Below are 26,017 nucleotides of genomic sequence, written 5' to 3' on the forward strand. Positions count from 1 at the left end.
CATATCTCCTCAGATAAATGTTAGAGGAACGAACATTTGTTTAATTTCATTTAAAGAAACAGCTTGTCACTGTCATGAAGATGTGTCATTACAGATAGTTCACTATATGAATGATGTGAAGTATGGGGCAAGTACTTTCCAACATGAAAGCTACAATGTGCTGTAAGAACCCATGGTACTATAGTGCATGATGACTTTTATCTGAAATGAGTACAAGTTGTGTTGTGCTGTTGATTTTTTGGAAAATCCCAATATAACATCATTGTTTGGTACGCTTAGATAAGAGAAGAAATGTAAAACTTTAATAATCTCTGCTGACAAACTAAACCATTACAACAACAAATCATAAACATGAACATGAACAAAGAAGCATTAAGCATATCTATGAACATTTGTGTAAATAACATCCGAAATAAACAGAAAACTAACAATGCTAGTGCTAAAAATGCTAATTTGCAATATACTGTGTGAGGCATAAAACAATATGGAGAAAATATGACAAATTACAGATGTGTATGATGCGTTCAACTTTGTTCCACATCAACAGATTTAAATCCACAATAAAAGAGGATGTTTTGAATTTGCCAAAGGTGCTACATAACTCTGTGCTGGTTTAACTTTGTGGCTTTGATTCACCATCAAACATTTGAATGACAAACTTTTTCCAAAAGGAAAGTGAAAAAAACAAAAACAGTTCCATGTTGTGAATGAGTTTCGTTTTTAAAAAAAAATAGCTGCCTTCCCATACAACATGAATGTTTTTCTTTAACTTGCAGGCTCGTCAACTAATGTGTGAACATTTTCAACACATCAGGCACAGATAAACAAACTTTGTGGTTATAGGCCGTTACAAACAAGAGCCTCATGGTTTCAGTCGATGTTCAGCAGGAAAATGGGGTCATTGACAAAGTACCTGAGATCATAAAGAAGATGATGATGCTCATCAGATCAAACTGATGACATCTTATGGTCAAAACTAAATATTCCACTGCAAATTCAAAATGCAAATAAAATCCAACAGGTCTAAAGATGATAATATGTACATGCACAGGCAGCTTTTTAAGGTTAGACAGTGCTGATGACTAACACTGTTATTTGATGGAAAATGGAACAAAATAAGTCATGCAACATCAATACAGCAATACAGTGGCAAGGCTACCCAAATCAAAACATGTCATATGTTATATGAGGTCCATACCATATAACATAATCTGCCCTTCACCTCCTACATGACGAAACTGGAGCTGGCATCAGAGGACCTGGACATAACTGAGCTCTTCCTGTATGAGCTATCGGACCAAGCTCTGGTGAAGGGAAGGTGCATCCATTTCCTCAGCAGCTGCAAGACTCGTTTCATGAACTTTTGCCCCACAAAGGCGTATATGATGGGGTTCAGGCAGCAGTGAGTGTAAGCAAAGGTCTCGGTCACTGTTACTGACAGCTTTACATTTGCTTCCACGTCACAATCGTTCTGCAATATCCCTTTAGATTTCAGAAACCGCAAGAAAAGGGAAATGTTATATGGGGCCCAGAATAAGAAAAAGGCGACCACTATGGAGATGATCAGCTTGACGACGCGGTGCTTCTTTGCACTCCTCATGTTCAACAGTATGGGGATGATCCTGGAGTAGCAAACTATCATCACCAACAAGGGGATCACGAGACCCAATACAGGTATTGTGAAGGTGTTGTACAGCCTCCAGGCTTCGTTTTCCGGGTTGTAAATACAATCCAGCCCGTGAGACTCGTTTGTCACCTTTGTGAAGATAACATTCGGCAGAGAGACACACAAGCTCAGCATCCAGACGAACACGGACAGAGCGACGCCTGCCCTCAGAGTGCGATATCGTGCCACCTTGTGGGTGTGCACGATGACCACGTAACGGTCCAGCGTCATGACAACCATAAAGAAGATGCTGCTGAAGAACCCAGTGCTATGGAAGCCAGAGGTGAAACGGCACATGAAGTCTCCTAAAGTCCACTGGCCGACCACGGAGTAGTGAGAGTAGAAAGGCAGCGTGAGGACGAAGAGGAGGTCAGAGATAGCCAGGTTGAAGAGGCAGATGTCTGTCAAGTTGGCCTGGTTGCGGTGCTTCACCAGGACACACACCACTAGGCCATTGCCTTGAGAGTAGGGCGGAAAATAAACTGTTAAATATGTCAGATTGCTATGCATCATATGTAAAGTAATGGTTTCACTTACTGACTCTCTCTCTCTCTCTTTGTCACACACACAAACAACACACACACAAACACGTACGTACCTATGAAGCCGAGGATGAAAACCAAACTATAGAGAGTGGGCAGAAACACCTGGGCAAAATTCTTCAAATCAGCGTCGTCGCAAGGAGCGAAGCTTGTACCGTCATCCGTATAATACCAGTCATATACACTGTCGGTGGCATTTTCTCCATCTGCAGAAAGATATATACATATACATATATATTAAATTTGATTTCAAGATTTACAACATCTGACCTTATTTTGGATTTGATCCCTGCACATGTGGCCTACATTAAATGGGCCAGCAGGTTGCATGGAAACACATGCTGTCAGTGGATGTGAATGGGATTTAGTTTTTGGTGCTCAGAGCATTGAAAAATGTCATTAATGGGTTGGGTAGCTGTTACTCAGTGGGTAGAGCGGGTCGCCCTTTAACCACAAGGTTGTGGGTTATATCCCCAGCGTCTCCTGTCGAAGTGTCCTTGAGCGAGACACTGAACCCCAATTTGCTCCCCGGGCGCTTTACAGCAGCCCACTGCTCTTCACTGCTTAGGATGGGTTAAATGCAGAGGTCAAATTTCGTGTACTTGTATGTGGTACTTGTAATGAAATTGATGTTAACAATTTTTAGTTTAAATACAACTTCAAATCAATAAGTACAACGTGAAACAACAACCTAGTTGACCCTGCCAAACTGACCCTGCTGGCCTGCTCTGGAGGTCCTGACGGTGCCGCTGTTGTGCCTCGCCGTCGGTGGACGGGGCTGCGCCGCCCCTGACTCTATCGTTGTTATAACTGTTATTATTAGTCTAATTATTATTAGAATTAATTATGTTCCTTGCTCATTTATTTAGTTATTTCCTTCCCTATGCTTCCCCTTAGTTAGCCTTAGTTAACTACTTACTAATTTGTTTTTATTTTTTTATTTATTTGTGTATATGCTGTGTGTTTATGTATATGTGCATGTATATGTATGTATTTATATAATATTTTTTTTATTTTTTATTTTTTTATTTTTATTAACCTCTCCTCTCTCCATGTATCCACCCTATAGACCCCACCCCAAGGCACATGCTCGTATGCACACAAACACAGAAATGTGCTAACTGGCCTGTCTTCACTGTTCTTATCATCCTCTTGTTGTTGTGTTAACGTATTGTCTTTTGTCTTGCATTAAAAAAAGGCTGGCCTTTAACAAGCCTTTAACAAGGCTACATCATCTCTGCCGTTTTCATAGGGACAATTTTTTTGGCAGAAATAGTTCTGTTGAAAGCTGTTCACCATGAAATTTGTGGTTATTCATCAAACGGGGCTTCTGCAAATGTCTTTTTTTTCAAATTCTGTTGAGCACCACGAACAAAATTCCATTTAACTCCACTGTGTTGGTGTATGGACAGAAATATCAGAGACGGACATCACAAAATAAAACCAAATTGATCAAATAAAATTAACCAAATCTATCTGCAAACAAAACCAAAACTATCTGCACGGATTGTCACACAGTGAGTAAGTATGATCATTTGTAATTTGGGTGAATAAACTCACAGTCAATTGATAATGCAGGTTATTATTCCCCCTGCTGGTCTTCACAGGTAACTTACTCCCTTACATTTGTCACACATGCACATTAATCTACAAGGGGTAGACAAAATAATCTAAACATTGTATGAAAAAGAACTTGAATGTATATCACCAGTGCAAACACTGGTGTCAAGTTGCTCATATGAGGTTGCATGCCTGTATACTGTCCATCATCATAGATGTGTTCCACATATACAATTATTTTAGATATATATTTTTGAGTAATGCAGATTTGAATTCCTTTGAACTGTTTTGCTGTGTTTTGTAGTTGATACATGTTTGAAAGCTATGTGTTCGATGAATACAAATAGCTACCCTATAGTTCTTCATTCATTTACAATTTTAACATGATGAAATAAAGTAATCCCAGGACTTCCAAATGAAAACCCCCAAAAAGTATTAATTGCATTGCATTACAGTGTTTGCATTTAAGTGGAAAATGGACATAAAACTGACAGCACTGTATTAAGCCTCGGGCATTACAAATGATCACACACAAATATTTCATCAAGAAGTCAATAATACATTCACATCTACACACATATACATCACGCAAAACATGTACAGCTGTCAAAATGCATTCACCTGACATGATGATATCTCAGTGTCTCAGATGTCTTTTCCTGTCAGGTAGTGGCTGGACTTCAGGCTCCTTATTTCTCTGTCCAGATCTTTATGGACACAATGTCCTCAATGAGCACCTGTATGTATGAACTAACTGTCCTTCAGTCTGCATTTCACTATTAAAGAGTTCCAGAGAAACAGAAGTGCAGCTGTCATTTCCTGCACGTCCCTAAATGTGACTTCAAGATCTTTATCAGGGGCTCACAAAATGCATGCTAAATATCTAGCAGAGAGCCAAAAATAACCCAACAGACACCCACATCACACCAAAACACATACTCATTTGGACACAAGCATGTCAGACTTTAACACCTACATACAATTATTTCATCTTAAGGGCTCAACCTATATTTTTTATCATATAGATTCACATAAAAAGTGAAGAGTTTGAGTATTTGATGAAACGTAAGCATGAATGGGTTTACCAACTGATCATAGTGACAATTATAGCTATTTTTTTTGCAACTTTGTATTGTCTTTAATGCAATCGCAGCAGTGATAATACAAATTTAGTCTTAGTTCAGGATAATTATAAAAGCATATGACTATCAACGAGGGAGTGATGCATGTTCCTGTCAACTTTGGTAACAGGGCGATCCTTTTGTTTGCTACATTTACATCATAGTATAGATTGTAGCTTTAATTAAGTGGAATATTAGTATTATTATTATCAATGTGTTTGCTCAAAGATTGCTGTTTGGTGCAAAAAAACACCAGACACTATTTTCAAAAGGCAATTGGCATTTGTGTTATGATATTGTTATAGGCTTGATGCTGTGTGACTATGTCATATTTTAGACTACATATTTGTTGTTGTTGTTACAGAGACATTCTTTTTCTTCTTCTTCTTATTATTATTATTATCATTGTGCTTTTTCCTCTGCTGACTATCTAATATGAATATCCCTGAAGAGCACAGATGGGTTAATGGCATTAAAGTCGTAGAGTTGTCTAAGAGAGACCTCTAGTGGTGGAGAATCAGACCTTAGTTGTGCAGGGAGCACAAAGCATGCTCGGAGAAAAGATTTGAATTCTCATTATAGAATTTCAATGAGACATTATGCATAGAAGCTAAATTGTGACTTAAACTTGTGTTATCTTGTATAGGCCTTTAAACTCAAAGTACCACAACAACCACTGTGTAATTGTCTTAAATATATTAATTATTTCTTTTTTTTAAATATTTTTATGAGAGCTACAAGTTCTTTTAATATGGTCATGGAGCATATATATAATGTATATTTGTATTCTGGGGGTATCGTTCCTATACAGAGGGTAGTTTAGTTTATTTATTGACTCCACTGACGGCGTTTTATATTTTAATAATTTATTTATTTATAGTGTTGAGTTGAATGTGCTACTTATTTTGTACTGTAATCCCCTTGTGCCTTTTTCTACCTTTTTTCTTTTCTTAAAGCTGACTCGGTGTAAACTGCTCAGAATTCCAATGTACTTATTATAGGTGCAAATGGCAAATAAAACTCTTGAATCTTGAAACGACAATGATGATGATAATGATGATGATGATAGTAATAATAATTTTAATAACACATTTTATTTGGTGGCGCCTTTCAAGACACCCAAGGACACCTTACAAAGATAAAATTAAACATAGACAGTGACAACAATGGTTTTTAGTCGGTGTTCAGCAGGAAAATGGGGACATTGACAAAATACCTGAGATCATAAAGAAAATGATGATGCTCATCAGATCACACTTGATGGTTCTACACATCTGACATATTATAGTCAAAACTAAATATTCCACTGCAAATTCAAAATGCAAATAAAATCCAACAGGTCTAAAGATGATAATATGTACATGTACAGGCAGCTTTTTAAGGTTAGACAGTGCTGATGACTAACACTGTTATTTGATGGAAAATGGAACAAAACAAGTCATGCAACATCAATACAACAATACAGTGGCAAGGCTACCCAAATCAAAACATGTCATATGTTATATGAGGTCCATACCATATAACATAATCTGCCCTCCACCTCCTACATGACGAAACTGGAGGTAGCATCAGAGGACCTGGACATAACTGAGCTCTTCCTGTGTGAGCTATGGGACCAAGCTCTGGTGAAGGGAAGGTGCATCCATTTCCTCAGCAGCTGCAAGACTCGTTTCATGAACTTTTGCCCCACAAAGGCGTATATGATGGGGTTCAGGCAGCAGTGAGTGTAAGCAAAGGTCTCGGTCACTGTTACCGACAGCTCTACATTTTTTTCCACGTCACAATCGTTCTGCAATATCCCTTTAGATTTCAGAAACTGCAAGAAAAGGGAAATGTTATATGGGGCCCAGAATAAGAAAAAAGCAACCACTATAGAGATGATCAGCTTGACGACGCGGTGCCTCTTTGCACTCCTCATGTTCAACAGTATGGGGATGATCCTGGAGTAGCAAACTATCATCACCAACAAGGGGATCACGAGACCCAATACAGGTATTGTGAAGGTGTTGTACAGCCTCCAGGCTTCGTTTTCCAGGTCGTGTGTACAAGCCAGCCCGTGAGACTCGTTTGTCACCTTTGTGAAGATAACATTCGGCAGAGAGACACACAAGCTCAGCATCCAGACGAACACGGACAGAGCGACGCCTGCCCTCAGAGTGCGATATCGTGCCACCTTGTGGGTGTGCACGATGACCACGTAGCGGTCCAGCGTCATGACAACCATAAAGAAGATGCTGCTGAAGAACCCAGTGCTATGGAAGCCAGAGGTGAAACGGCACATGAAGTCTCCTAAAGTCCACTGGCCGACCACGGAGTAGTGAGAGTAGAAAGGCAGCGTGAGGACGAAGAGGAGGTCAGAGATAGCCAGGTTGAAGAGGCAGATGTCTGTCAAGTTGGCCTGGTTGCGGTGCTTCACCAGGACACACACCACTAGGCCATTGCCTTGAGAGTAGGGCGGAAAAAAAACTGTTAAATATGTCAGATTGCTATGCATCATATGTAAAGTAATGGTTTCACTTACTGACTCGCTCTCTCTCTCTTTGTCACACACACACAAACACGTACGTACCTATGAAGCCGAGGATGAAAACCAAACTATAGAGAGTGGGCAGAAACACCTGGGCAAAATTCTTCAAATCAGCGTTGCTGTAAGGAGCGAAGCCTGTACCGTCATCCTCATAATACGATTCATAATCAATGGTGGTGGTGGCATCATATCCAACTGCAGAAAGATATATACATATATATATATTAAATTTTATTTCAAGATTTACAACATCTGACCTTATTTTGGATTTGATCCCTGCACATGTGGCCTACATTAAATGGGCCAGCAGGTTGCATGGAAACACATGCTGTCAGTGGATGTGAATGGGATTTAGTTTTTGGTGCTCAGAGCATTGAAAAATGGCATTAATGGGTTGGGTAGCTGTTACTCAGTGGGTAGAGCGGGTCGCCCTTTAACCACAAGGTTGTGGGTTATATCCCCAGCGTCTCCTGTCGAAGTGTCCTTGAGCGAGACACTGAACCCCAATTTGCTTCCTGGGCGCTTTACAGCAGTCCACTGCTCTCCACTGCTTAGGATGGGTTAAATGCAGAGGTCAAATTTCGTGTACTTGTATGTGGTACTTGTAATGAAATTGATGTTAACAATTTTTAGTTTAAATACAACTTCAAATCAATAAGTACAACGTGAAACAACAACCTAGTTGACCCTGCCAAACTGACCCTGCTGGCCTGCTCTGGAGGTCCCTGACGGTGCCGCTGTTGTGCCTCGCCGTCGGTGGACGGGGCTGCGCCGCCCCTGACTCTATCGTTGTTATAACTGTTATTATTAGTCTAATTATTATTAGAATTAATTATGTTCCTTGCTCATTTATTTAGTTATTTCCTTCCCTATGCTTCCCCTTAGTTAGCCTTAGTTACTTAGTAAGTTACTACTTACTAATTTTTTAATTTATTTATTTTTTTTTAATTTATTTGTGTATATGCTGTATGTGTATGTATATGTGCATATATATGTATGTATATATATATATAGATTTTTTTTTTTATATTTATTTATTTATTTATTTATTTATTTTTATTAACCTCTCCTCTCTCCATGTATCCACCCTATAGACCCCACCCCAAGGCACATGCTCGTATGCACGCTCACGCGCATACACACACAGAAATGTGCTAACTGGCCTGTCTTCACTGTTCTTATCATCCTCTTGTTGTTGTGTTAACGTATTGTCTTTTGTCTTGCATTAAAAAAAAAGGCTGGCCTTTAACAAGCCTTTAACAAGGCTACATCATCTCGGCCGTTTTCATAGGGACAATTTTTTTGGCAGAAATAGTTCTGTTGAAAGCTGTTCACCGTGAAATTTGTGGTTATTCATTGAACGGGGCTTCTGCAAATGTAATTTTTTTTTTTAATTCTGTTGAGCACCACGAACAAAATTCCATTTAACTCCACTGTGTTGGTGTAAAGACAGAAATATCAGATACGGACATCACAAAATAAAACCAAATTGATAAAATAAAATTAACCAAATCTATCTGCACGGATTGTCACACAGTGAGTAAGTATGATCATTTGTAATTTGGGTGAACAAACTCACAGTCAATTGATAATGCAGGTTATTATTCCAACTGCTGGTCTTCACAGGTAACTTACTACCTTACATTTGTCAGACATGCACATTAATCTACAAGGGGTAGACAAAATAATCTAAACATTGTATGAAAAAGAACTTGAATGTATATCACCAGTGCAAACACTGGTGTCAAGTTGCTCATATGAGGTTGCATGCCTGTATGCTGTCCATCATCATAGATGTGTTCCACATATACAATTATTTTGGATATATCATTTTGAGTAATGCAGATTTGAATTCCTTTGAACTGTTTTGCTGTGTTTTGTAGTTGATACATGTTTGAAAGCTATGTGTTCGATGAATACAAATAGCTACCCTATAGTTCTTCATTCATTTACAATTTTAACATGATGAAATAAAGTAATCCCAGGACTTCCAAATGAAAACCCCCAAAAAGTATTAATTGCATTGCATTACAGTGTTTGCATTTAAGTGGAAAATGGACATAAAACTGACAGCAATGTATTAAGCCTCGGGCATTACAAATGATCACACAAATATTTCATCAAGAAGTCAATAATACATTCACATCTACACACATATACATCACGCAAAACATGTACAGCTGTCAAAATGCATTCACCTGACATGATGATATCTCAGTGTCTCAGATGTCTTTTCCTGTCAGGTAGTGGCTGGACTTCAGGCTCCTTATTTCTCTGTCCAGATCTTTATGGACACAATGTCCTCAATGAGCACCTGTATGTATGAACTAACTGTCCTTCAGTCTGCATTTCACTATTAAAGAGTTCCAGAGAAACAGAAATGAAACTGTCATTTCCTGTATGTCCCTAAATGTGACTTCAAGATCTTTATCAGGGGCTCACAAAATGCATGCTAAATATCTAGCAGAGAGCCAAAAATAACCCAACAGACACCCACATCACACCAAAACACATACTCATTTGGACACAAGCATGTCAGACTTTCACACCTACATTAAAATTATTTCATCTTAAGGGCTCAACCTATATTTTTTATCATATAGATTCATATAAAAAGTGAAGAGTTTGAGTATTTGATGAAACGTAAGCATGAATGGGTTTACCAACTGATCATAGTGACAATTATAGCTATTTTTTTGCAACTTTGTATTGTCTTTAATGCAATCGCAGCAGTGATAATACAAATTTGGTCGTAGTTCAGGATAATTATAAAAGCAAATGACTATCAACGAGGGAGTGATGCATGTTCCTGTCAACTTTGGTAACAGGGTGATCCTTTTGTTTGCTACATTTACATCATAGAATAGATTGTAGCTTTAATTAAGTGGAACATTATTATTATTATTATCATCAATGTGTTTGCTCAAAGATTGCTGTTTGGTGCAAAAAAAACACCAGACATTATTTTCAAAAGGCAATTTGTGTTATGATATTGATATAGGCTTGATGCTGCGTGACTGTGTCATATTTTAGACATATTTGTTGTTGTTACAGAGACATTCTTTTTCGTCTTCTTCTTCTTCGAGTTCTTATTATCATTGTGCTTTTTCCTCTGCTGACTATCTAATATGAATATCCCTGAAGAGCACAGATGGGTTAATGGCATTAAAGTCGTAGAGTTGTCTAAGAGAGACCTCTAGTGGTGGAGAATCAGACCTTAGTTGTGCAGGGAGCACAAAGCATGCTGGGAGAAAAGATTTGAATTCTCATTATAGAATTTCAATGAGACATTATGCATAGAAGCTAAATTGTGACTTAAACTTGTGTTATCTTGTATAGGCCTTTAAACTCAAAGTACCACAACAACCACTGTGTAATTGTCTTAAATATATTAATTATTTCTTTTTTTAAATATTTTTATGAGAGCTACAAGTTCTTTTAATATGGTCAGGGAGCATATATATAATGTATGTTTGTATTCTGGGGGTATCGTTCCTATACAGAGGGTAGTTTAGTTTATTTATTGACTACACTGAGGGCGTTTTATATTTTAATTATTTATTTATTTATTGTGTTGAGTTGAATGTGCTACTTATTTTGTACTGTAATCCCCTTGTGCCTTTTTCTACCTTTTTTCTTTTCTTAAAGCTGACTCGGTGTAAACTGCTCAGAATTCACATGTACTTATTATAGGTGCAAATGGCAAATAAAACTCTTGAATCTTGAAACGACAATGATGATGATGATGATGATGATGATGATAGTAATAATAATAATAATAATAATAATAATAATACATTTTATTTGGTGGCGCCTTTCAAGACACCCAAGGACACCTTACAAAGATAAAATTAAACATAGACAGATAGAAAAAACTGGACATGACAGAGACACATTTATGCAGACACGTATGATGAACTGATGGACACTACAGAGAGTAGGCCAGTTTGAACAGGTGGGTTTTGAGGAGGGATTTGAATGATGTGATAGTACTACTAAGTAGCCTACTAATAATACTAACAACAACAACAACAACAACAACAACAATGTCTCTTAACTTAGATGTGTATCAATCTATTTCCAGCCCTGAGGCCTGGTTTGATGGACTTTTTCTGTGCATGTGTCTCTGTGTGTCTCTGTGTGTATTGGTGCTGTCGCTCTCCAGCTGGCGCTCACTGAATTCCCAGTGAGGATGATTGACGTGCGCTCTACTGAAGGAGGCGGGCCTAGAGAGCTGCGTCAAGTTAGACTAGACACAGCTGCAAGAGACAGGAAACCATGTAGCATTACCTTCAAAATAAAAGAGCGGACGCTCTCGGGAGGCGTTATAGAGGCAGTTAGACTAACTGCATGTTTTGCACGTTATGTATACACACATGAAATCATGTCATGTAAACGGATTAACTAGAACAGGGGTCTGCAACCTGCGGCTCCAGAGCCACATGCAGCTCTTTAGCTCCTCTCCAGTGGCTCCCTGTGGATTTTTAAAAATGGAAATGAATAACTGATTTTTTGTTTACATTTTCATTTTTATTTCTTTTTGTTGTCCATGGTACGTATTATGAGAATAAAGTCATAATATTATAAAGTAGTAATGTTTTTTCTTTTTCTCTCGTAAAGTTATGACTTTATTCTTGTAATATTACGACTTTTTTTCTCGTGAAGGTTATGACTTTATTCTCGTAATATTATGACTTTTTTTCCTCGTAAAGTTATGACTTTATTCTCGTAATATTACGACTTTTTTCTAGTAAAGTTATTATATTATTTTCGTAATATTACGACTTTTTTCTAGTAAAGTTATGACTTTATTCTCGTAATATTACGACTTTTTTTACCATAAAGTTCTGACTTTATTCTCGTAATATTACGACTTTTTTCTGGTGAGGTTATGACTTGATTCTCGAAATATTACGACTTTTTTCTCGTAAAGTTATGACTTTATTCTCGTAATATTACGACATTTTTTCTCGTAAAGTTATGACTTTATTCTCGTAATATTACGACATTTTTTCTCGTAAAGTTATGACTTTATTTTCGTAATGTTACAACTTTTTTCTCGTAATAATATGACTGTATTCTGGAAATCTCCGATTTTTCCCCCTCAATGTGGCCCTAATGCTCCGTAATGCATTTGCACTTGGTCCCTCACTGCATTAGACTTATATACTATATACTTAGACTATAAACTGTGTTACCTTCATCACAATGCTCAAATGTTTTGCGGCTCCAGACAGATTTTATTTAATTTTTTTTGTCTAAAATGGCTCTTTTGATAGTAAAGGTTCCCGACCCCTGGTTTAGACAGAAAAGGGAAAAAAAGAAAAAAATCTTCTTGAAATGCGATTTCGTTTATGAACTCTTATTTTGAAACGTCATTCCCGGAAGTTCAACTTATACATTCAGTTGCCTTGACAACGCTCAAGGGAAAATCAGCCGGGAGAACTACGAAGATATATCAAGTGGATTTAACAAGTAACTCAGTCCATTAACAATGAGTCCGTAACACAGTTTAGACTAAAGTAAGTTGGACTTTTAACTAGCGAACATTTATTTTTAGTACTGTGTCGTAGTTTAGCATTCACGACAGACACTTTGCGGTCTTTGTGCTTCAGGTCACTGAAGCTGACTGACTGTCATCATCTCTGCGCTCTGACTGTCACTAGTTGGACCTGTTAATAGAAACACACAGTTGGTCTTTTCTTGACAAAAACAACTCGTTTTATTGGTTGAGATATGTCAGAAAACACGACGGCAACTCATTAATTGAAGTTTGATGTGCTAACTAACTCGCAGGTGAGAGCAACAAATGGATATCCAGCGAGTTTAAGAGCAACAGCGGATCTTTAGGGAGCCCAGCTTCATCTGGATCAGTCGGATCATAATCACTGCGATGACTGAGTCCTCCAAACCGCCTCTGGGGTAAGTCCTTCACATACACTTATCAAACACTTCTACATTTATATTAAGTCCTTCACATCTAAGTACAGACTTTTATATTATTCCTCCCACTGGCTGCAAAACTTGAAACGAACTTTCTAGATCATTTTATTTCAGCAAAACTAATGGGCTTGGCTTCTAAAAGACTATGCGCAAATGTAACGGTTCCATGTGTCTCCTTTACATGGTGGTTAGTATACACTGCCACTGTGTGCACTTCATCACATCAAGGGGGACCTATACTTGTGATACGTATACGATCATATTTGTGAGTAACCACTAGATAGATGGATGGATTGATGGATACGTAGACAGATGGATGGATAGATGGATGGATGGATAGATAGATGGATGGATGGATAGATGATAGATGGATAGATGGATGGATAGGTAGATGGATGGATGGATGGATGGATGGATAGATGGATAGATAGATGGATGGATGGATGGATAGATGGATGGATGGATGGATGGATGGATGGATGATAGATGGATGGCTAGGGTTAGATAGATAGATGGATGGATGGATGGATGGATGGATGGATAGATGATAGATGGATAGATGGATGGATAGGTAGATGGATGGATGGATGGATGGATGGATGGATGGATGGATAGATGGATGGATGGATGGATGGATAGATGGATGGATGGATGGATGGATGGATGGATGGATGATAGATGGATGGCTAGGGTTAGATAGATAGATGGATGGATGGATGGATGGATGGATGGATGGATGGATGGATGATAGATGGATGGCTAGGGTTAGATAGATAGATGGATGGATGGATGGATGGATGGATGGATGGATGGATAGATTTCCTTAATGATCCCAAATTGGGAAATTCATGTGTTACAGCAGCAGGTTATCCAGACAATGCACAGGAACAGTAAATATACAATAAATATACTGTACATATCAACACTAGAAATAATATCTATAGTATACACACTATATACACTTTTGTAATAGTCGTGTATCACAGCTGTTACCCTGCACTATATTCAGTTTTAACAGTTTTCTTCATCTCCTTGTATTTTTATATCTGGTATATTTGTTTGTACTTTGTACTTTGCACTACTAACTTTTTTACTGCCTTTTTACAAACATGTTTTGCACTATGGAACTGTGATGCTGGAAACTTGAATTTCCCGCGGGATCAATAGAGTTACTATCTATCTATCTATCTATCTATCTATCTATCTATCTATCTAAATATATAAATAATATATCAGAATACACTATAAATATACCAAACTACTACAACTAGCTTAGAAAATAGAACATATGAACTAAGAATAACAATAACATACTATATACAATAGCAAAGTGTGCAATGACATACTATATAATAGAAAATACTATATATTAGAAACAAATGAAGTGTTTTTCTTGATGACAGTATAAGTATTTATGCTCAATAAAGCAACTGCAGAATTATTCGGGCCCCGTGACAAACACTTAGAAAGCATTTGTAACCTATAGTCAGTACTGGCAACACAGAGAGGCTTCCAGCAGCCAGATCAGCCTGCTCACCATTTGCCTACTGTCTCTCTCTCTCTCTCTCTCTGCCACTCACAGACAATAAGTGTGAACAGCTCTGGAGCAAAAGCATAGTGCAACAAACAGTACAGTTGGTTGCTAGCGGAGAGAAACTGTCATGATGGCCTTTTACTGGTTGAACAACAACAGCAACAACTGTAGGTGCTGTCCACAATGGGTTTTTAATTGTGTTGTTTGGGGTGTGGCTGGAGCCTGTGTCTCTTTGGTCCTTTCATCACAACATCAGCTGTGTATGGAGGACAATATGGTACAGTAGTGATGGTTTTTCCATTAATCTTACTTTTTAATACATGCTGTGGGGAACGTATGGAGAAACACCACCTGATCACATCAACAAATAACCTCGCATCATCACTGACTGTGAAATTGAATGCCAAAATATACCGTTGAGAACAGTGTCCATTCATTCATTGCACTTTTATGTTGGAGGTAAACAGATCTTGGTTAGTTCACAGTTAAATATGAGTTAAGTTGGTGTTAACTTATCTGATTATATTTCATAATTCTCATTGATTGAAGGGTATGAGATAAAAGAGGACACTATAGCCTTCAGTTGCCTCAATTTTTATTAATTTGTTATTACAATGGAGATATTTGAACTTGGTTTTGACTGGTTTTATCTAGAGACGCACCGATCCGACTTTTTTAGTCCCGATAGCAATACCTGGGCTTTGGGTATCGGCCGATACAGAGTACCGATCTGATACAGAATACCAATCCAATACCAGTGTTTAATTAATAAGCTGTATCCCTTACTGCGTGGAAGTGACTGGGATCATTCTTGTATGTGTAAGGCAACATCAGGCTTGACTTAGACATTGCTTTCCTAACTCTGTAAAACAAAATGTGACCAATAATTACATAGATATAAATGTATTTAATGGTTCTTTATTATTATAATCATAAATCGTACACCAGCAACTTGGTAAACAATCTTCAAAATTAACAGGAATTACAATTTAACTGTAAACCTTTTTAATGCAGCAACAAATTGGTCAAAACTAAAACAGGAATTAAAATTCCAGTATATAATGTATAAAGTATATAAACTTAAAATTGAATTGAATAGATCGGCCCCATTGTCACCGATATCCGGTCCAGCTATTTGAATCAGTATCAGATCAATATCCAATCCAGTATCGGTATCGGTGCATCCCTAGTTTTATCAGGAATCTTTATGAGTAAATTCAAATTAGAGTTTTGGTGTCTTTGTGATTAGCTCACTTGACCAGGTATGATCCTGGATCAGCATAATTGTGAAATAGAGCCAAATGTTGCTGATTTCATCAATTCTTAAGTCAGCCTTGTAATTATTGTTTAAAGAGAGAGATGGGGTTTCTGTGTGTCCTGCTGTCATTTTAGAGGCCTCGCACCTTTTATCTATCATGCATCAGCTCTTCAGGACCCTCTAAACTACTCCATATAGGTGTGTGGTGAAGGCTCGACATCACCTGTTATACAGGAAAACATGGGAGTTCTTCAGCGGTAACACGAGTAGGGTGTGATACTGTTTGATAGAGTGTTGATGAGTTGAGTTAAGGCTCGGTCTATTTCTCCTCTGATCTTTCAAGTAAAGGTCCCTTTAACCAGATACTCTTAAATACAGCGATTTGAGACACTCGAGAGCTTTTTGGCCAAATTACAAAGTAGGCTGGTCACAGAGTCGGCTGGCAGTGGACCCAAAATGCCCTTTTATCCGGTCAGTGTGTGACATTTCTGTCCATATAAATTACCATGACAACTCCCTTTGTGTCGCGATCTCTCTTTCGTCATCAAACAGGGAGTAGCTGCTTTACTACATAGCCCAGTCCTAATGAAACGCAGCTCATAAAACAACATCAACACACACACACACACACACACACACACACACACACACAGTGCGGTCAGTAAGCAGACAAATGAGGAAGGAAGAGACTGCTCTTTTGAAGGAAGTGAAATTCGTTTGTACCTGGCAATTGAAATCTGAGCTGTGTGTGTGTGTGTGTGTGTGTGAATGTGTGTCTGTGTTTAGAAAGCCTGAGTGTGTACTTCAGGACGGACTGGTGGAAAGGAAGCCTGATTTAAGCCATAGTTCAGAGCTTCATAAGCCTGTCAGTAAGCATGGAAAACAAAAAGCAACTTCCTCCCCTCTCAACTAAATGAGTACTGATTTCCCATAATGCACTGAGATCAAGATTATCCAAAATTTGGCCCAAGATCTGGCAGCTTGCTTCCACACCTGAGGCAAAATTAATGTAATTAAAAATGATTTTGCTGAACCTCTTTTTTTGGAATATATTTGCGGCACATGAAATGCCTCCGGCTTGAACCTGCTCCTGGTTAATTTTTTGATCCTATGTGTGAGCATCGTGCATGGTAATAACATTTAGTAGTTATTATCAGATCTGAAATTACATTTTTTTTCCTCACCTGTCTCTATGGCAGGTCACTGAACATTTTTACTGACCACACAATTTCTTTGTCTGCCACTTTGGAGAATTGTAAACACTGAGTCAGTGGTACCAGACAGTAGAAATATGGATCATCAAATCTTAATTCCAGACTATTTTTAATTTAGGAATTGCTTTTTAAAAATGATATTTCTTAATGTAAGGAAAACCTTTCTGCCATGGTGGCAGGTGAACTGGATTTGACCTGGCCACAGCTAACATTTACCCTGTATTTGGCAGGTGGCAGTTGCTAAATGTATTCCCTGGTTATAGTCCATTCCCTTAAAGTCTGCAGCATACACAATAGTCTTAATTAGCACGTTGGTGTTTTCCTCTACATGTCTGGACCTGGTGTTTATGTGTGTCTGCCTATATGCTTGTTTGTGCATTGGAGCGAGCTTAAATCCACAAGCCTCCGATTAATGTGGTTTTGGTACATGCTCTTGACTTTAGTATCCACTCCCACTGAAGCAGTAAGAATGCAACAGACTAATATAAATGAACGGTGGGAGAATTAAGAGGAAACTGCTCAACTCTAAACTCTAAATTCACAGCTTCCCTCACTTGTGGTTGTTTTAATCTTCAAAGTGTTTTACTAAGCTTAATTGTCTTTCTGTTTTTTCCGGTTTTCATGTGTGACGTCAGAACGTTGTGAGTTCACTCTGGTCACATGGTTCAGTCCCCAGTGATGATCAACCACCCACACCCTGACCTACACAAACACATTTGTTGCCACGCAGGCTTGGCACATTTCTTATCTGTAGATTTTGCCTCTAAGTGTCTCATGAAGTGCAGAGTATAGGAAAATAAAAAATAAAAACTCGCCACTCTCAACATCCTAATTTGTGCTGCCATCTGTCTCACTGTTGGTAGGTCGCACATTTTATTTGAAATGCATCTGGTGTTTGTTTTAGCCTCATTTCTGTGTCTATTCAGTTTTTAAAACTCGCCCACAGGAAGGCCAAGCTGGCAGATTTTACAGATAAATACAGTATGGGATTACAAATAACTGTCCGTTTATCCTCAGCTCAGCACACACCCAGAGATAATTATTGGCTTCCAACTGTCCCGTTTGCCTGTGTGCAGTCATGAGCACTGTGTATGGAGTGATAACAACACCAGTTGCTAGCTGCAGTGTAAATGCTCATTAATTTGAAGCTGTGCCCACTGGACTAAAATGTCAGTCCAACCCTTTGCATAGTATTTGAATGCCATGTGTGTCAGTCAGCCCATAGAGTTTCTTAAAATACTCTCAGAGAGAGATTAGTTATTAAAGATGATGTTATCTCTTAGTGCTGTGCCTTTTCCCTGCTGGGGTCTCAAATGATGTGAGATGTTGAGATAAATGCAGACACAAGCTCCCCACCCTATCCTTCACAAAATCTGCTCTATTTAGAGGTTTAAGATCCATGTGGTCAGCCACGAGCTCAGCCCTGCTGACTAAGGGAGCTCCCTCTTTTTTTCTCTCTCACTTGAGGGCTATACTGTATTTACTTTTAGCAAACAGGGAAATGTTTTAGTGTATGTGGTCACATCTGGATATGTAGGGGTTATGTTTATGATGGGTTAAATTTAACTCCTGTGAAAAATGAGATAGGCAAGAGAGTGCGTTGTTGGCGGCGGTACAGCATGTATCTGGTAGTATCTGCATTCACATCACAGGCTGTCCTGTTTTAAATAGAGAGGGTGTGGATGCAGTGCTTCCACAGGCTTATTCTGCAGCCCGATAGAAGCTTGACTAAAGTACACACTGAACCTATTAGATCAAAAGTATACACTATAACCTTTGCTCAATTTACGTGTATGTGTATGGTGGAAATATAACACGGGACTGACTGATAAAGCTTATGGTTGTTAAACTTTGTTCCATGTAGTCCTCTGAACACGCTGAACACATGAGATAAAGTAGTTAACTTCTTAATTAAGTGCAACCCTTGTTCACATTTTATGAGAACTTACTCATGTTTTATTAATGTGTATGTCGTTACAGCAGCCTCTAGTGTGCACACATCAAAGCAGTACAGGCTCTCTGAATGTATTTACTCCAAAGCCATGCCATGATACATCGGAAACATTTGAGACATCTAGACTGGCTGTATTTATAGATCGCTGTGTGCACCTTAGGCCGCACTACATTATCCAACCTATTTTCTGCTGTTTACCAACCTCTGTCCTTTGGTGAAAGAAAGCTTTGGCAAACACCTTTAACAACAAAGTATGCCTGTGTGCCAGTCTCAAGTATCTGCAGTACAGTACATCTGCCTGTACTCTTATTATGCAGCTGTTATGGGCTGCTCAGATTTATTTCTGGAAGCCTGCACTCATATGTTAGTCACTGCGGTATGTGGGTTTGTCAGAGAGGAAGACAGACGGACTGCATGTGTGTGTGCACAGATTGGACGGACTCCTCCAACACCAACTGACGTGCCATAGCAGTGGTATCGCCTGATAAGGCAGAGGTGGCCGAGTGCTCTTTCTCTTGCACACGTTGCGATGGTTTTGCACGTGTTTAACCCTTTAAACTGCTGTCTTGATTATAGAGATAACAAAGTATAAACACTTCGTGCCAACGTGTTAATAATCAACAGGAAGAAATGATGGTGGCATGGCTGTCTTTCTGTTAAAGGGCTTCAATGAATGCTAAAAAGTCTGCTAAAGACCAACACTATTGGTAACATAAGTGTTTTTCTTCTTGTTTCTCCAGCAGGAGCTCTCTCTAATTGAACAAGCAGCTTAGGGAATAGAGAGAACAGACTAATTATTATTTCCTGCTGTTACGTTTCTACATTCCATCTCTCCGTCCTTTCCTCTCTGATGTTGGACTCCACCCACCTACCCTTTTCTATTCCCTTTCTTGTTGCTCTGCGGCCATATGGGGCTTTGTGCCACCTGAGATTCCCTCATCCCTCCCTCTTACCAACCTTCATTATCCCTCCTCGCCTTTTCCCCTCTGTTCTTCCTCTGCTGAGGGCCTGTTTGCCACCCTCAAGCTTTGTGTCTGCTTGAGCTGGTGCGCAGTGCACAACTCGTATCTTGTATCACCCATAAAAAACAATACTTGTGCAGTAAATGCTTATGTGAGTCAATAATTGATTTATTTATCTACCAATATTAGATTCAGTCTAAGTTAGAATATGTATTTTAATTAGGAAAACACCAGGACACTGGGATCTTGCTTTGACATAAAGGTTTTAGAGATGATTTGAAATGTCAGAGGATCAAGACCTTTAGTTAAATTTGCAGTAGGCAGTATATTTTTGGCATCATTGGGCAAAAAATCCATAAAAACCTTTCAGCAGCATATTATAATTCAAGTGTTCTGAGAGACAACTAGACAGATAAATGGCTGAGTTTGACACTAGTGTCTCCATCAGGCTGCAGAATAAGTGAATATATACTATGGTGACAACTGACGTTAGCTCATATTAGCTGTCTTAACTTAATCATCCGAACAACAATTAATCATAAGATTACAATTTGGCATATATTTGGCAGCCATAGTCCATACAATCTTAACTACTCTCTAACTAAGTGTTGTCACCGGTCAGATCGTCAAAACAAGAAAAATAACAGGTTCAATCCCTGGAGAGTTATGTTAGCATTTTAGCATAGTGACGGTTGCCTCCAGTTACCTAAAGTTATAGTTCTCTCAAACAATGTATAATGAAAATGTGCATCAGAGGGGATTTAGAAGTGGGTGGCCGACTGAACCAGAGTTGGTGATTGTTGGAAAGACTAACCAAGACGACCTTGGTGAGTTCTATTATGTTACTGTTGAGTTTGAATGAAGTGTTCTTATGATGCTCCGCCGCTAGAACAGCTGATCTCCCATCTGAAACTATGCCATTAAAGGATGGCTGGAGATGGCCGAGATGAAATAGGCTAAATGACTTGAAACAAATGACATGTTAACTGACATGTTGTCTACAGAAGTGTCAATCATAAAGTCTCCAAAGGGAAGATAGCCACATTTTTTTTCCCCCTAGCTGTTCAGACAGAATGACGAGTTGGCTTCCTGCTCCTATTTTGGGAAAATTATTGTTATCTTGGAACATGTCTCGTGTAAAACTGTCACAGCGTGCCTCTGTGTCACTGGTCACAAGAGGATAAAATGACTATGTGTGTCGATAGAGGATGAGAGGATGGGGCGGGGTGCTGTTAACAGCAAGTGGATTTCTCTCAAGTAGGTGTGAAACAGATACTCCTCACCGGTTGTTGACTCAACCTGAGGTCATTGCAGCAATACATCAATGCAAACCCTTCAAATAACTGTAAGGAGTGTAAGCAACCTAATTGATCCCAATGAGTAACAATTCATTTAGCACCTGAGGTGTGGTGTTGTCTTTTTTATCTCCCTTGGGTTATTATGTTACTGTTACTGACTCTGCACTCCCGTTGAACAGATTGCTCTAACCTGGTTGTTTTAATAGTGGTAGAGAAGTCGTCACTTTATAACCAGGTAAACTTGTATACATGCAACCTGATAAACCATTTCAAGAGTAATATTCTGATTTTAAATGCTGGGACTTTATATAAACATGTCAGCCTTTTTAAAGCTGCCTAACTGTATCTCCATTGATACAAACAAACAAAGCCCTATGGTTACCTGTGTAATGTTATCTTGTCTTCTCTGCCATCCCTCTAGTGTGAATACAGAGGGTCAGACCATCATTATCATTGAGCCAGTTTACTTGATATTGCAGTGGGGTGGGGTTTTTAACCACATGGCTGGTAATATGAGCATGACAAGGCATTTGCTGAATTAGGAAGTTGTGTGCCTAGCAACTGTAAACAGATGCTTTGCTGGGCTAATATACTCACAATACAGTACACAATACTCAACCCGGTCTTTCACACTCTCTCTGTCTTTCCCTATGCTTTCTGACCCTGCTCATTTCTGCTTCTCTTTCCTTGGGTCACTGTGTACACGCACCCAGAACCGACAGCTGCTACTAAACTGAGGCCTGCACTCTTCCGCAGTCAAGTGGTATAAATATAGGTTGCCATGGGGACACCATGACACCCAAGGGGTATGCTGGCTAGGTAGCAGGACAGTGTATGGGAGTGTCGAGTGAGTGGCTCAGGGTCCAGGATGTGTATCATTCACACTGTGTCTCTAATGCACAACGGGAGGTTAAAACTCAAGTGTGCGCACAGACAAGTGTGTGTGCTTCCATGCAAGTGGGTGGGTGGGGTCTTGAAGTGGCACTCGAGGGGGGTAAAACATGCTTACAATGTGGATGTTTCCACTGATGCGTCTCCCAAGTAATATTCTGTTTTTAAGGTGTAACATGATCATGAAGAGAGGGCATGTTGTATATCTTTTTGTAATCATTCAGCAGTATGACAGAATCAAGCTATAATCTTTTAAAATCAAATTGTTTTTTCAGTATTGCTTTGAATTTACTCTCTCTCTATAGACTCAGGGATCTAACCACCATTACTGCGATCAGACCATCAACCTTGCTTGATAGCCAACCCCCTCTAACAACTGAGCCACTGCTGCCTTTTTTTTGTTCTCAAACTGCCTTACAGCCATTGACAGGAAATGAAAGGTTTCTTTGTAGAGCTACATAAACTCAATTGTGTGTCTTCAAACAGAATCATCTCATGCAGGTATTAGATGCTCAGTAAAGTTCCACAAGGCTAACTACAAAGTTTTAGGAATACACACGCCAATTGCTGCTTTAATTACATAGCTGCTGGACATCTGTTTGACAGGACAGAATAGATCTGTAAAACCAATTTTCTCCTAGCTTTTAGAAAAGGTTAGGTAATAATGTGGCCTGTGTTTGTGTGTGTTGAAGACAGTCAGCCTTTGGTTACTTGACAGTGTAGTTGATGGCTTGTCTTATACAGTGTTTATGTTATTTAAACAAACAATGTAGCTGGTTACATGTATTTTTTTTACAACAATCCTTATTATATTCCATAGCGTTTTGGTGTCATCCATTGTTTACATTCTCAGAATACAAAAAACGTGTCATAGTGAATGCAGGTCAGTCAGTGCCACTGTGTTTTTGGCCAATTATTCTGCTCCATTCCCAGTTGGTTGTCTTCATTAGAGGATAGTGGCTCATTGTTTTAGTGATCCTATTGTCTGACACTACTGGGGACACGTCTGTCTGTCTGTTTATCTTAGTTACTGTCTCTCTGGCTGACTTACTGACTTCATGAGTCAGTTTGGCTCTGTCTGCTGCCTTAAATCATAGTTTAATTTACTCACATCCACAACAGAATTTGTTGTTTGGAGTGGACTAGTCTGTCTGTCTCTGTTTTTCTCATGCAGTCCCATTTGTAGCATTCTATGCCATTGCATTGTAGTTATCAGTAACAGACTGACTGACTATTTGAATTGCTGACTGGAGCATCAAAAGTGAGTAAAATATCATAAACACACAATAATTAAATTAGTTTTAAGGCTCAATGGAATATTAGGCAGTAGGCATAGCAGAAAATAGTTCTTAACAAAAAAAACAAAAAACAGACCTCTTGTAAATGGAATTAGTTTTGGTGGGAGATATGCTGACAGAGCACAGTTCAGAGCATAAACTAATATATTCCGTTATTTTTTATAAGACCTTCCAGAATGGGAACTTCTTAGGCCGTGTTTCCATGGCTGGGATAAATACAGTCACTGGCAGATAATTCTTTCCCCTGCAAAATCCTCAAGGTAGTCTCCAGTGTGTCTCAGCCGTGTTATGTAATTAACTTGTCCACTAACAACAGTAATCTGAGTGTGACGGTCATGGATTTGCATTGTAAGCGCTGTGATTGCTGTGATCTCGCCAAACCTGTAATTTGAAGAGCATTTCATTTTTTTGCTTACGCTCTGAAATCATTGGACACCTTTTCCATCTCTCTGAGGGACAGTTTTAAATTTGTGCAGTTTTCATTTTGTCCTGTATTCACACTGATCTGTATCTTTGCACAAACACTGTACTACTCACACATCCAGGCTTGATTTATCCTAAGTGTCATGATCAGGAGTGAGCATGGTTGTATTTGGGTCAGGAAGGAGGTACGTACACACACTCACTTACACACACACAGACAGACATGCAGACACTCAGACTAATCTGTTTAAGAGGCTAGTAGACAGACGGCAAAACAGGATGACTGGTAGGCTGTGTATAGGCCTACGTCTACCTACAAAGGTAACAATGGTTTGGCTCACTTAAACATTACAATGACAGCTACTCTATTATTCAGTTACTGGCACTAAAGGTCATGTTGACAAGAACCAAAAGTTTGTCAGATTCTTGTTCCTTATTTACTTAGTATTTGATCAAATATTGCCTCGTATGATTTAGTTAATCATACACTGTACTTTATTTAGTCCAAACCCTTGTTTGTCTGGATTAAGACAGTCTCAAAGTCTTCCCACTTACAATCACCAGCCAGACTGTGAGTATCACTGATCACCTAACCCTTAAGACAAGACACACACCAGGGTTTTGGAAGATTCACCTGCAGTTTATGCCATTAAGAATGACATCATAGACACTTAAATCAAGCATGTATCGCTGATAGATTATTTCGCCACCATCAACACTATTATATTGTGTTCAGTAATAGCTGGCAACCAGCATTATCTCAGAAGTGAGAATGCACTTGTAGGAGCTACATTTTTAAATTGTAATTAATTTCATGGAGTATCATAAACCACAACATTATCTCCAACCACATTTACTATGGGTAATATAATAAAAATATTAATAATAACTTCCATCTTCATAGCGCCTTTCAAGAGACCCAGGACGTTTAACACATAATGAGGCAGAGCAAATATCACAAGAACAGAAAATAATGATAGAAAGTCCGTAGGCCTTGGTGAACAGGTATGAGATGGCCCTGCTTTTGAGAAATGTTGATTGGCCTCTCAGGTTGTGCCTTTCCTGTTTGAAGATGCCAGAAGTGTTACAATAGCTATGGTCTAATAGCTAATGGTTTAAAAGGAACAGCGGCTTCTACGCTGCTTTCCACAAAAAAAATGTTACCTTGCAGGGACTACATTTTTTTGTTAAAATTGAATTGTTGCGACTGATGGAAGATATGCACAACTCACCTGTAATAATCTACTTTTCACAACGCTGTGACATTATCTACAGTATATACTGTATTGTATGTCAATTTTAGCATGAAATGATGTGCAAATTATCTACCAGGAAGACTTGGATGATTTTAGTGTATGTTCTAAATTAAATAAGTTAACCAAAAGGCTGTTTTTTGTTGTTTAATATTTGATCTAAACTGTGGACTCCAAATTCCATTTATGGTGTTCACTTTGTTTTACAGCTGCTCAAATGCTGTCCCGGGTGATTTTAGACCACGTGAGTCTACACCACCTTTGTCAGTTTGCGATAAATTCAGCATCTATTTGTTTTAGATTCTTACTTTTGAAACTTTTAGAATTAACACCTGAAGCCTAAACAGATTTAAAAGAGGATAGTGAAAGAAATACAGTATATCCTTCTTAATGCTGTTTAGTCAAGTGAAAAGAACTGAGTGGTTCTGAAAGGTCCATTAGTAACCTGTGTGTGTGTGTGTGTGTGTGCGTGTGTGTGTGTGTGTGTGTGTGTGTGAGAGAGAGAGATAGAGCCGCCCATTTGTAACTCAGTCCCTGTAGCAGATCAGCACTTACTGCCCCCCTGTGCCGGAG

The 26,017-nt window shown here is 38.8% G+C and overlaps 3 protein-coding genes across 3 annotated transcripts in view; 1 reads left to right on the plus strand and 2 right to left on the minus strand.

Annotated features, from left to right (window-relative positions):
- Positions 1–280: 280 nt before the first annotated feature.
- Positions 281–5,338, minus strand: LOC119497445 (C-C chemokine receptor type 5-like). Its single transcript, XM_037785581.1, has 3 exons — positions 4,390–5,338; positions 2,265–2,414; positions 281–2,124 (listed from the first exon to the last, which is right to left on the minus strand). Exons 1-3 carry the CDS (start codon positions 4,394–4,396, stop codon positions 1,226–1,228), a joined length of 1,056 nt encoding a protein of 351 aa, XP_037641509.1. The 5' UTR covers positions 4,397–5,338; the 3' UTR covers positions 281–1,225.
- Positions 5,339–5,994: 656 nt separating this feature from the next.
- On the minus strand, positions 5,995–9,896 carry LOC119496308 (C-C chemokine receptor type 5-like). Its single transcript, XM_037783501.1, has 3 exons — positions 9,615–9,896; positions 7,459–7,611; positions 5,995–7,331 (listed from the first exon to the last, which is right to left on the minus strand). The coding sequence occupies exons 1-3, from the start codon at positions 9,619–9,621 to the stop codon at positions 6,433–6,435; spliced, it is 1,059 nt and encodes a 352-aa protein (XP_037639429.1). The 5' UTR covers positions 9,622–9,896; the 3' UTR covers positions 5,995–6,432.
- A 3,057-nt stretch (positions 9,897–12,953) lies between these two features.
- The window catches only part of cobl (cordon-bleu WH2 repeat protein), a 60,024-nt gene continuing 46,960 nt past the window's right edge, over positions 12,954–26,017 (plus strand). The window contains 2 exon segments of the mRNA XM_037784579.1: positions 12,954–13,107; positions 13,213–13,338. Coding sequence (XP_037640507.1) covers positions 13,310–13,338 — 29 coding nt within the window. The 5' untranslated portion in view covers positions 12,954–13,107; positions 13,213–13,309.

The sequence above is a fragment of the Sebastes umbrosus genome, chromosome 11 (genome assembly GCF_015220745.1).
Source record: "Sebastes umbrosus isolate fSebUmb1 chromosome 11, fSebUmb1.pri, whole genome shotgun sequence".
Classification (NCBI taxonomy): Eukaryota; Metazoa; Chordata; class Actinopteri; order Perciformes; family Sebastidae; genus Sebastes; species Sebastes umbrosus.